General features: G+C 35.4%; 1 protein-coding gene across 1 annotated transcript in view; it reads right to left on the bottom strand.

Moving 5' to 3' along the window:
- The window catches only part of SLC2A13 (solute carrier family 2 member 13), a 363418-nt gene that overhangs the window by 200592 nt on the left and 149992 nt on the right, over positions 1–12834 (bottom strand). Inside the window, exon 4 of the mRNA XM_025455601.3 lies at positions 9426–9534. Coding sequence (XP_025311386.3) covers positions 9426–9534 — 109 coding nt within the window. The remainder of the gene's footprint in view (positions 1–9425; positions 9535–12834) is intronic.

Raw genomic sequence — 12834 nt, 5'->3', positions numbered from 1 at the left:
TGAACTTAGAAGCACATTTAGGTTTATGTAGCCAAATGTGACCAGGTATGAACCACCACCACAAAAAAAAACAAAACAACAACAACAACAAAAAAACAAACAAAACAAAAAACAGAGGAAGATCTCAAAGAGAAAGAAGGAAGATGAATCATACAGCCAGGGAGAGGCCAGGACAAAATACCATGTGGACTAGAGAGGCTGAGCAAGTGACTCCCCAGTTTCTGGTTTCAGCTCCATTTTCTGCCTCAGTCCCTATGCCCTTACTTTTTTTTTTTTTTTTTCCACTTTCTTTTTTTTTTTTTTAAATCTTTTTTTTTAATTTATTTTTTATTGGTGTTCAATTTACTAACATACAGAATAACCCCCAGTGCCCGTCACCCATTCACTCCCACCCCCCGCCCTCCTCCCCTTCTACCACCCCTAGTTCGTTTCCCAGAGTTAGCAGTCTTTACGTTCTGTCTCCCTTTCTGATATTTCCCACACATTTCTTCTCCCTTCCCTTATATTCCCTTTCACTATTATTTATATTCTCCAAATGAATGAGAACATATAATGTTTGTCCTTCTCCGACTGACTTACTTCACTCAGCATAATACCCTCCAGTTCCATCCACGTTGAAGCAAATGGTGGGTATTTGTCATTTCTAATAGCTGAGTAATATTCCATTGTATACATAAACCACATCTTCTTTATCCATTCATCTTTCGTTGGATACCGACCTATGCCCTTACTATAACCCCTTTAATTTCCTTAAGCTAAAGTTGAAGGGGGTTCTTTCACTTGCAAATACAACAAACCCTGTCTAAAGCGGGGCTTGAACTCAGACATACAACGAAAATAAAGAGAACGAAAGGACTTTTATAAGAGATATCAAGGAAGTAAAATGGAAGGAAATTGCAATGGTTGGATTAGGAAGGGTTGGCTCCCATATACGTACGGTCTTGGGCACCCACTGGCCATGTTCTTCACTGCAGTGGGGGTGATTAGGAGAGGCAGAACTGGAGGGAGATGACAGGCATTCAGTTTTGTACATGTAGAGACTGGTGAGAGTAGGATATCTAAGTAAAAATGTCCTGCAGTTGGATATAATTGTGTTCTCAGAGCAGTTCTGATCTGGAAATGCAGCTAAGATCATCTCTCACATGTAGGTGGTCATCAAAACCATGAGTGGATGAAATCTCCAGTAGAGTTGTAAGCCAAGGCCTGAGGACCACCAACATGGAGGTGGAAAACAAGCAGGCAAAGTCATGAAGGAGACTCAAGATGAAATGCTGTGGTGTGCCAAGAAAGGAAAAACGTTTATAAGAATCATGGCCACAGTGAGGAGAGCATAGAAACTTGACGTGCTGAGAAGATGACAAATATGAGTGTGGAAAGGAGAACTGAATCCTTCAACAGCATCTGACTACCTTCTATACAGCAGGCATTTTACTGTCTCATTTCATTCTCAAAGCAATTTTTCAAGACAGGTGGCAGCATATCCTTTTAAAGATGAGAGAAAAAGACCAAAGTTCCCCGGGAATGGGCTAAGTCACGCTGTGTATCTCTAGTCTCTGGCAGGGTGCCTTGCACTGATTTGTTTTAGAAATGAATAAAGAAGGGAACATTTCTACAATTTTCTAATAGCCTATATGGAATTAACCAGAGTGGTTACTTTCAAATTCATATATGATTTGGGCAACCAGGTTTTGCTTTATGGACACAGCAAGCCTGTTTCCTAGGGCACAGCCCCAGATTTCATGTTGTTGTTTCAACTCATTAACAGCATTTCTTTCACTTATCTTTCAGCAAAACATGAGTCAGAGAAGGGTAGGCAAAGATGTCCCGGGGAACGATAATCTTAGTGATATTTTAACAAACCCTGGAGATAAATCTCCATTACTGCTAGAGAACCTTAAATTTACATCTGATTCAGAAAGGACGCAAAAGGATATGACAATCTATTGATGTAAACCACAGGTCATGTCACATGGGAGTATACTCAGCAACAGATGCCCCAACCTCCTAAGGAGGCATGATTAGCTCTGATCATTCAAAGGTCACTGAGGTCTTTTCTGCCTCACTTAAGATAAAAGGAACACAGATAATACTGAAGTAGACAGCACTCCTACCACATTTATGAGAAGAAAAACACCATTATGATTCCTTTCTATATTCTGAAAAAAGAGACATGCACGAAAGAAGGGATATTAAAACAATTTTGTATCTACAGAGGATGCCTCAAATCCTGGATTACCGGATGTGAGCCAAAGAGGATGCATTAACTATGGAATGTCCTAGCTTTCCACAAATTCCTTGGAATTCACAAAATGCAATACACAGTGGGCAGAAATGAAGCTAGCAAGCATGGATTCAGCTCCTCCCATGGGCCTGAACCATATATACTATTCTCATCAAACAACCATAAGAATTGCAGGAGGTATTTTTCTTCATTTCCAGATGACTGAGATGCTGAGAAGTTAAAGCAACATGTAGACTTTAAACAGCAAAAGTGCTAGGTTTGGATTTAAATTCAGATCTAACAACGTTGTGTTAATATTTGGCATACCATATTTCTGGCCAGAACTCCATATAAATTTTTTTTAAAATATAACAAAAAGAAATCATTTATATATGCTCTTTTCATGTTCCAGGTAAAACTAATCTCTTAGTTTTCTGTATTCCAAATATTTGAAGCTCTATCAACTATACAGTAAATGTTCATTGAAGGAATAAATGAATACTTGAGAAGATGTAGATTTAAGATTCCTGTGACAGGACAAAATTACTTGTGAATTATACTAAAAAAACCCTCCAAAAGATAATATTCAAGGAAATATATGCTCATTTTTCTTACCTGCATTTTTTATTACTTACTTTTTGTAAGTACTTACTTTTTTAAGGTTACCTTTTTTCACTAAAAATTAATTCACATTAACCACAGAAAGGTTCTAAGAAAGTCCATACTCATACTTGTAAACTCTGTTTACACATATTTGAAGACACAGAAAGATTTTAAACAGATGCTTTCAATGCCCTGCCCAATATGCTCTTGGCTCTTCCCTGAATTCCCCTGTAGTTATGGAAATTCACTGTAGAAATTGACAATTTCTAGTTAAAACTCCCTGTGTCTCTCTACTTCAGTCCCAAGAGCTCAAACCCTAGATGAGATTGTTCAAGGAACCCCAGAATGACTGTAGGCATGACACACTGAGAGACAGGATGGTGAAAAATTACTCCTAGAATAGCTCAAACTACATTTATACTATTCCTCAACAGGACTGAGCTCTAACTATTTACTGAGATAAGGGGTTGACCATATCCCCCCCTCCCAGCTCACTGCATCCCTGACCCTACCACACTTCCCTGCTCTCTTCCTCATGTTTCTCGGTAGCATCTCCCGCAAATCATCTGCACCCAATTCTTTTCTTGGGGCCTGTTTTGGGGAACTCAAACGAAGATAGGTATGCAACACATACCCAGGGAAATGGAAAACAATTAGGAATAATAGAAAGCTATTCTGTTTAGAGCTTCATCTGATAAGAATGATTTATTTTGTATGGTAAGATAGTGATCTGTCACCAAAAATGGCCTTAGACTCCAGAGATTGAAGTTGCAGCCTTTCCCTTGTACATGATTTGAGAAGCCAGGGAAGTCTTCCCCTTACATTATGGAAGCCACAGAAAGTTCTCTCACATCAGATTACAGGTCTGTTACACAACTGTGGAGCAAAGAAGTACTGTCAACTATGACCAAGACTATCCTTCTAAAAAAGATATACTCTGGAAATAAAAATGTGGTCTTAACGTATAAGAAGCTAAGCATCTAGGACAATGACCAGCATGAAGCAAGCATTTAATCAGTCTTCTAAAAATTATGTCAACAAAATACATTTTCTTTTAGACTATAACTGATCTCCTGCAGTCTGATAACTTTTCATCCAAGAAAGGTTTAAAGCATTTCAAGCACAAATGTTTCAGCTTCCACTTTACTTGAAACTCCATTTTTCCTCATTCAAATGTACATTAAAGTTTATCTACTTCACCTGATTAGTAATTAGAATGAAGGCAACTAACTGGAATGCTTGAAGTCCCACCATGGAGACAGATCTTAAAACTAATTCTGTCTTGATTCCTGGGTCAGTATTTTTCCTAACACATTAAACTATTTTTCAAAGGAATGAACCATGAGCCTTAACTACTTTCTCATCTATTCAATCCCTTACATCCAAGGAACACAAGTAACTACAAATACACACATCTTGAAACATTCCAATGAGGGAAGCATACTATCATTCAACAGCTTTTCTGGATTAGGTTCAGAATCCTACAGAGGAGGCAGAGGGAAGAGAAGGCTCACATTAGGGAGCAGATGCTTTGGTCCATTCATCCTGCTGGCTGAAAATCAGAGAGAGCAAAACCTCACCTCTGGTTCAGATTTACAAGAGGAGAACACATAAATCCTTATTGTTTTCTTCTTATTTCTTGTCACTTTTATTTTTCTCTACATTTACCACCATCTGGCCATGCCTGCTTGTTGTGCCATGTTTCCTGACTGGATGGCAATTTTTTATCCTAGTAGAGCTTGTTGAGGGTAAAATATGAGACTGGAACAGATTCAGGCATACTGCCCTTATGAAATTAAATTAATTAAATATGATTAACAAACAAATGATTCACCCAACCATTAGGCTGGCTTGTCCAGGAACTCTAGATCAGGGTATAAAGCAAAGACCTTAACTGGATACCTTTAGATTAAAGAATCTGACAAGCTTTATGATTCTTGAGATGGATGTCACTTTATTAGCACACAGTCATTCTACAGTTATCCTTGGATGCTATTGAGTTCCACTAATTTAGATTTCTTACCCTACACTACCCACAGACAAGCTTTAAATGGTCAGCTCTGGGCATTTCAGGTGTTCTACAACTAAAGAGTAGTTCATGTGATAGAGTCAGAAAATCAGGGTTCCACTCTCCGTGCTAAAACTTATTAACTGACAATGGATAATTCACTTCACTTGTTAATAAGCCTTAACTTCCTTACTTAGCAAATAAACAGAAGAACTACCATATGCCTACTTGACAGGATTTTAATGAAGATCAAGAAAGATCATGTCTATAAAAACACTTTACAATGTTACATACCTAAAGCAATAGAAATGTTTATCATCATAATACATAATTACACCATTAGAGGGGCTAACAGTTTTGTCCTATTTTTTTCCTTTTCTGTTAATATTTAAGTGAGTTAATACATGCTAGACTAGTATGTGGTATTTAATGTTCAATAAATGGTAGCTATTAGCATCATAAGGACATATTTTCCAAAGGTCTTTATTATCTCTTGTAAAAATGACAGAAGAAGAGATCACTTGTGTATTAAGGTAATACAGTTATAGAGGTAAGAGTGAATGCCTGTCCGATACAAATGCCTATTTCCCACCCCCATTTTAAGTTAAGAGTGAAGAGCAGGATGAAATAAATCTGGGAACCTTAATCTAAAAGAAGAATAGCTTAAAAGTAGATGACTGGCACAGAGTATCCTAAAGAGATTTATTCCCTCACAATCCTTTTTGCCTAAAGCTGACTCAGAAGCTTAAATTTCTGAATTTCCTTCTCCTTTTTACCACTGTCCTTCTGTGTAACCTTAAAGTGAGCCATTTAACCACTTGGTCTTCTCAGGTAAAAATCTGATAACTTCATTTGTCCAAGATGGACTGCTGTATGTTCATCAGAATATATCAAGATATAGCTTATTTTAAGTTCCTCAAAAGAAGCAAGATGCTATCAAACCTCCACAGAAACAGGTGTTGAAATTATTTTTCTTGTCTTCCTCTCATGTGTAAAGATGTTTTGGCTGTGGGTAGTAATAGTGTGGGAAGGGTTCAATTATCAGTAGTTATCAGATAAAATTTGTTTGATGGAAAATGTATAGTTTTTGACTTTATGAATGGAGTTTAGAATAGATCTACAACAAAAATTTCTTAAGAGAGTCTCCTTCACATTAATCAGTATCAACCTCATCTATCACTCCTCTCCTCTTTATTGTATCACACGTGGAAATATTTTAATCTGTGATATATTGTGCCATAACATCAACAGGTTTACATCAGGAAAGTTAGTACTACATTTGCTCTGTTCTTTCTCTCATGTGAAAAGAGAATAACCTATTCAGTATTTCTGAAATTATTAAGTAATTAATTATTAATTATTAAGTGATTAAAGTTGTTGCTTCTTCTAAGAGTTAAATGTAGTAGCTGACAGATGCTGTATTTTTAAGAACTCAGAAGTTCTCTGTTCAATAGAATAGAGGATAAGGTATAAGTTAGGATATAAATCTAAGTTATCATACAAATAAAAATACTTAAACATATACACACAAGCAATATTTTTTTCATGGCACAGGATATGAAAATTAAATATTCCAAGAAGAAAATCTATTTTCTTGACTGAGATAGGATACTAAGGAGGTCACGGAGATAGAAACAAAAATCCTATGAAGCAAAAGAGAGAATCCTCAACATGGTAATATTATATAATGTAACTGTAAGGATGATTTATCTTTTAATATTTTCCATATGGTCTTTCTATGAACTTTTCTTGGTGAGAAATAGAATTCAAAACACCTTATATTTCAGGTTCACACAAACTCTGGAGAGAAAGATGGATTTTGAAAACAAGATTTCACCTTCTATATATTATTAGGTTTGGGCTGTGAATACAGAAGAGCACTGCCTACTTTATTTCCCACTTAACCAGGAAGGAAGCTGGAAAGAGAAAAGAGTAAAGAAATACACCAAGTGGACTATCCATAAGAAAAGAAGTCCAAATTAACAAAACGTCATTTTTAAATATGAAAAAAATGCAATGGATATTTTCTACTAAAACAACAAAATATAAACTATTAGACTCTAATTGATTATTTTAAATTGTAACAAAATTTATGATACTATTTATTGAATCTTAAGAATGGAAAAAGATACATGCACACACACCAATTTTATAGACTAGAGAGAGAGCAAAAGAAAACATGTTATATATGAGTCTCAGATTAGTCATCTTCTATCCAGATGATGACAGTTGTACATCCATTATAATGAAAGACTTACACTAAGTTTCATGGGCTTAAAATATGAATGTTTGAAATTGTGTATTATGAATAACCAACAGTTATTTGTTATAGGTATTGAATCATTTAAGTGTCTAACCCTCTAACCTCCAGACATTAAAATGGCATATTAATTTCTTTACAGAGTTGGCCACCTGTTTTCCATCATGTAGAAGCAATCCACATCTGGCCATCATTTACCTTACTTTATTCTTCCTACTTTCCACGATCAATACTCAACTGCAAGCAAAAGCTGTATGACAACACTACCTATATTATGTACAGTTTGTGATAAGCAAAGCACATAATGACTACCATAAATCTTAAGGAATATGGGAATTCTTATGCTCATATCACTTGATTTCACTGTGAGAAGACTGAATGTTTGTAGAAATGAACGTCTTGTTAAAATTTGAAAACAATCAGCACAGTTTACACTAGGTATCTGCAAAATGGACTATGACAGTGATTTCAATTAGGAACACACTGGCCTTACCCACTACCGTTCAATGACAGTTGGCTCTGTGAGGTTTTATAGGAGAACAAAAAAGTACAAGAATAATTTATTTTGTTAAATTTAAATGCCTAGAAAAGGGCAGAACAAACAAAAAAGATTTTCAGAAACAGAGAACATATTTTAAATTAAGTTGATAAAATGGATATTCACATGGGGTATTACTGCATTGCATTATTTGAAGAATGCTGTTAGCCTTGTTACAATTTTGTTCCATCACCGTACTTAGGATGGTGGACACAGAACAATCATGGTATACCATATCCAGAAAACAAATAAATATGCTAGGTACTCTACTGAGGTGCTGATAAAGGTGATAAAGAGCAGATAAAGGGTATAAAAAATTAAAGTACATCTTAGAGGGAAGATGGAGAGGACCAAATATTAACAATGCAATCCAGGAAGTTGTAGTCTATCAAGGATTATGATTAAAACCAAATTCACAAAGGGTGTAGATATACTTAAAGTGGAATTTCTTGGGGCACCCGGGTGGCTCAGTGGGTTAAATATCTGACTCTTGATTTCGTCTCAGGTCATGATCTCAGGATTGTGAGATCAAGACCTGCATTGAGCTCCACGTGTAGCAAGCAAGGAGTCTCCCGGAGATATTCTCTCTCTCTCTCTCTCTCTCTGTCCCTCCCCTGATTTGCGTACATGCATGTGCTCTCTCTCCTATCATAAATCAATCAATCAATCAATCAGTCAATCAATCTTCAGAGTTTCTTAACAAATCCTGATTTAATCTTGGGTCACTGGGCCCCAGTCACTGTTTTTAGTAATTATTTTAAGCTATTCACGCTTCTCAAATGATCACTAAATAAGTCACCATATCCCAAGTAACTTCAAAGGAAAATATCAAGAGTCCTAAATACAAATGCTTTACCAAATAAAATTGAATTTTACACAATCTGTATTTTTTTGATAATTTTAACCAATAGGTACTGGGGAGAAACTTCTACGATTTAGCAGGTTTTCACCCAACAACTAGTTTCTCAGCAAAAATCATAACTTTCCTAACTTTCCTCTACCATATTTTATTACCGAGGATCCTAAAAATCTATTCTGTGGAGGACTGAAATAGTTCTACATAGCCCTTATCATAATTTGAAATTATATATTAAACTGTGAATTTAATGTGTCTCTTCCACCAGCCTATATACATCGAGACCAATAGTATGTCTACGTTATTCACTTCTGTATGTCTAGTATAAAATGGGCCATCAAAAATGGGTTTAATGTTGGATGAATAAAACATGGTAAAATCCCTACATTTCATCCTGCTCCACCCTAACCCCCATACAACTTTTTGGATTAGTCTGACAACTAGAAACCAGGAAACCTGTGTCTTCCCCACTTTTCTATTCTCACTCTGTCTCTGGCCCACTATACTCTGATGGTAATACACCTTCTATTAATGTTCTTATCACATTGCATTGTAACAGACTGCCCCAAAAGGAAATGAACTAGTTATTTGTGTGCCAAATAACCTCTGACAATGCCAGGTGATTCCCTTGTGTTTCACTTTTTGAGCAGCATCAAGAAATGGCTTATGAAAATGATACATTCATTACCTCAGAATATAATGAAGTACTGGATGACGTGTAAGAAAAACTTTATGAAATCAAATAAAGCCAATAGAGCATAACAAAATAAACCATCTCCTTCTAAGCTACATTCTGATAGGATTAAAAATTGTAAATTACCGTCCAAAGGAGGATCCTATACAATTAATATAACAAATCACCAACAGTCCTATTCTTTTTTCCATGTAAAATAATTCCTTCACAATGTTTTCAGTAAAAAGCCAGAAAGAAATACATACATGATGGTGTTAATGCCTGAGAGCTGTTGGAACATTTGTAGACCACAACCCACAATTAAAGCTCGGCGAGTTGGGGGATAACTCAGCATTCTGTAGATCACAGGTCCAGCTTTTTTAAAAAAGAAAGAAAAAGAAGGACACATCTATTACTTTCAGCTCCCATAATATTATTCCCATTAGGATCAATTTCCCCAAATCTCTGTGAAATCAACATGACTGGGCATTATAAAATGGAACATATAAATGTTTACAGAAATCTGGGCACAATCTATTTTCTAAAACAGTACATATTTGAGTTCAAACTGTAAAAGCATCAAGAAACAATTCAAGTTAAAGTAATTTATGGGTACTAGGAAGACCTACATAATTGGAACTGTCAGAAATTATTCTTCCTTAAATCCCTACAAACTGCATTAACTACTCTTCTTTTTCCATTTCCTTGGCAATTAATTATTATTTAAAATGCATTCAATGGATTTTACTTACAAAGTCACTGGCAAATTGCTTTAATCAACCAAAAGAATGGCATTCATTAAAAACAAACAAGGAACAGAATTCATTCCAATTTTTTTGACTTAAGTAACAAAATTCATTCCAATCTATTCAATTAAAGTTAAGGAATTTGGGCATGATACAGGACTTGCTTATGGTTTATATTATTAATGAATGTCACCTAAAAAGGTAATAAAAGAAAAAAATTAATGTCTACTTTATATAGGAGTATGTATATATATATGTATATACATATATATGTATACATATACATACATACACAACATACATATGTCATTTATAGATTTTGAATAATTCCCTAAGTGGCATACAATGATCACTTCAAAATATAAAAATATAAATGGGATTTCAAAATGACACAGTTGCCTTGGTCTCCATATCAGAACTCTAGATCAATTCTGGAAAGCTGTAGATATGAACTACTGGAGCCTTAAGGGTCCCTTACATTGTCAGAAGTGCTTCAATTACACCTTCACCTTAGCTTTAAGAGGCATTTCTATACGGTGTCCTTGATGGGGCCAGAGTCGACTTCTAGACCTATGGTATTCCTGCTGTTAGAAGACAAGGCCTAGGATCACTGGGATGTTAACTGCTTAATTAGAGGCATTCTTCCTGGAGGCTAAGTTGTATTAGTAAACCCTAAACCAAGTCAAGTTTAAAATCCAAGAAGTTTTACCATTTCAGGAACCTTTTGGAAATCTAATATTCTAGTTCACAAAAATGGAGTAATATATGCTATTGTCTTGGCAATAAAAGTTAACTTGGGACATTGAGCCAGGGTATTAATTAGAACTGAACACTACAGGAATGGGAATATTCATCTCTACAGGAGTGTGATGAAAATCATATGAAGACTTGATTTACAGATTCTCTCCCAAAATGGTAAGACAGGGGCACAGATAGAGAAGCCGTTTATGGTCATTCAAAGCTTAATGCAGTGACAACCCATTTAGAAAGCAAGGTGAGAGTACTATAAATGTCAACTGTTTCAGATTGAAGTAAAGCAGTACTAAAATCTAGTACATCAGAAAGGCTGTGTGAAATTGGTAGATTTTGAAAGCTTTACTGTGACAATATTGAAATACACCTGGATCAGTTATCTGAATGGTAAGCAGGTTTGTCTGCAAATTCATCTATCAATAAGTGAGCCACAACATAAAAAAACACACACAGCATCATAAAAAGATCTACCCATTTCCATAAATCAAAAAATCTAAATGAAAAAGATTACCATTTACTTTGTGTACCATGGAAAATTTAAAACAATGACAACAAAACAAAAACAAAACACCTTCTTCAACTTTTAGCAACCTCCACAGATAAGAAATTATAGGCCTTCTGCAAGGAATCTATTATAATCTGTGGGCAGCTACATCTACTTTCACTATTAAACTGTACCATGATTTGATGGACAGGTTAGCTAATAATGATTTTGGAGAGCAGGAAAACAAAGAGATAATTAGAACAAATTAAGATTATTAAAGTGTGACTTGCCAAAATACCAACATCACGTATTTACTTCCTAGTTTTTAAAATTCTGAGTTTTTAACTTTCTCTTGGTTTTGATTTCTTCCTATTAAAAATAAATAATAGCAGTTCTGTTATTGGACTGGCTTTTTAAAAAATATACGGATAAATTTGAGGCACAGTAGCTGCATATCTGATTATGCATAAATAAAATGAAAGAATTTCCTTTCATTAAAATCATAAACCTAGCTTTATTAGGCAGTAAAACTGACTTAACAAATGCAAACTGTCATTAATTTTTAGATCACGGAAGCTATGAAGCAGAAGAAAAAATCAAATACATTAATTGGTTGAATGTTCATAAGTGAAAACTCAAAATGTCATGCTCTACTTATTTCTTTTGATTTCTGTGTTTAAAACATTTAGTATATGCAAACATTTGACACTTAATTTTTAAAAAGATATTTGTGTCTTTGAGACACAAATTTCCACGCAAAACATAAAACCTTTAAACAACTAAAGAAGAAATACAAAACCCAAAATATAACACCTGCTAAAACAATAGATTCAAGAACCAAAATGGGTTCAATTTTCCTTCATTCTGAACACCTCATACTAAGTAACTTTCACAGTAATTGTCCAAGTGTGGCAGGTACTCTAATGGCCAGGGTGAAAAGGACAGTCCTACAAAGTTCAGCCATTCCTGTTAATAGCTGTCTGTGAGCCAACCCTACAGATGTTTCTCCAGGTACAATTTAAAATGCATTAGAACCACTTTATATAAAATCCTAGCTCTTGAATTCAGCTTCCAGCCAAGACGAAGTTATAGTTACCAAATTTACCTGCAACGTGAAACCAACAATAAGGCCATGAAAAATGTAAGAGACAAGAGTTCTCATGACAATGGATAACAGGCAAGGAAGGAGAGCGAATCCTGAGATTCAGGAAACAAAAGAGGTGAACCCTACAACAAATGTCCAGGTTTAATGCCTCAAAAAAAGGTTCCTGGCTGCTATACAGAGGGGAAGCTCGGCAGACTCTGGTGGTCTCCTTGAATTGAAAGCATGCAGTTCAGGATCCAGGAATGCCCAGGGTGCTGGATTTGCCAGGGCAGAGTGCCAGAGTGGCAAAGAGATTGAGAGAGAGAGAGGACAAGGAGATCTGCAGTCATGAGTATTCCATTGACTTGATAGGTCTAAGGGAACTACTTCAGGCAGGAGAAAAGAATCAAAGAAAGGGATTAAAGGATCTGTCTGGATCAACCACAGGGGAAAATCTGGAGTGTAGGGAGGAGTAATCAAGAGGGTCTTACCTGGGTAACTATAAATTTAGTCCTAGATTAAACACTGGGTGGGTACCATCTAAAATAGTTTAAAATAAAAAAAAAATAAAATAAAATAAAAAAAATAAAATAAAATAAAATAGTTTA

Source organism: Canis lupus, chromosome 27 (genome assembly GCF_003254725.2).
Source record: "Canis lupus dingo isolate Sandy chromosome 27, ASM325472v2, whole genome shotgun sequence".
NCBI lineage: Eukaryota > Metazoa > Chordata > Mammalia > Carnivora > Canidae > Canis > Canis lupus.
Note: the sequence above shows the minus strand (reverse complement) of the source record. Positions and strands in the feature narration are given on the sequence as shown.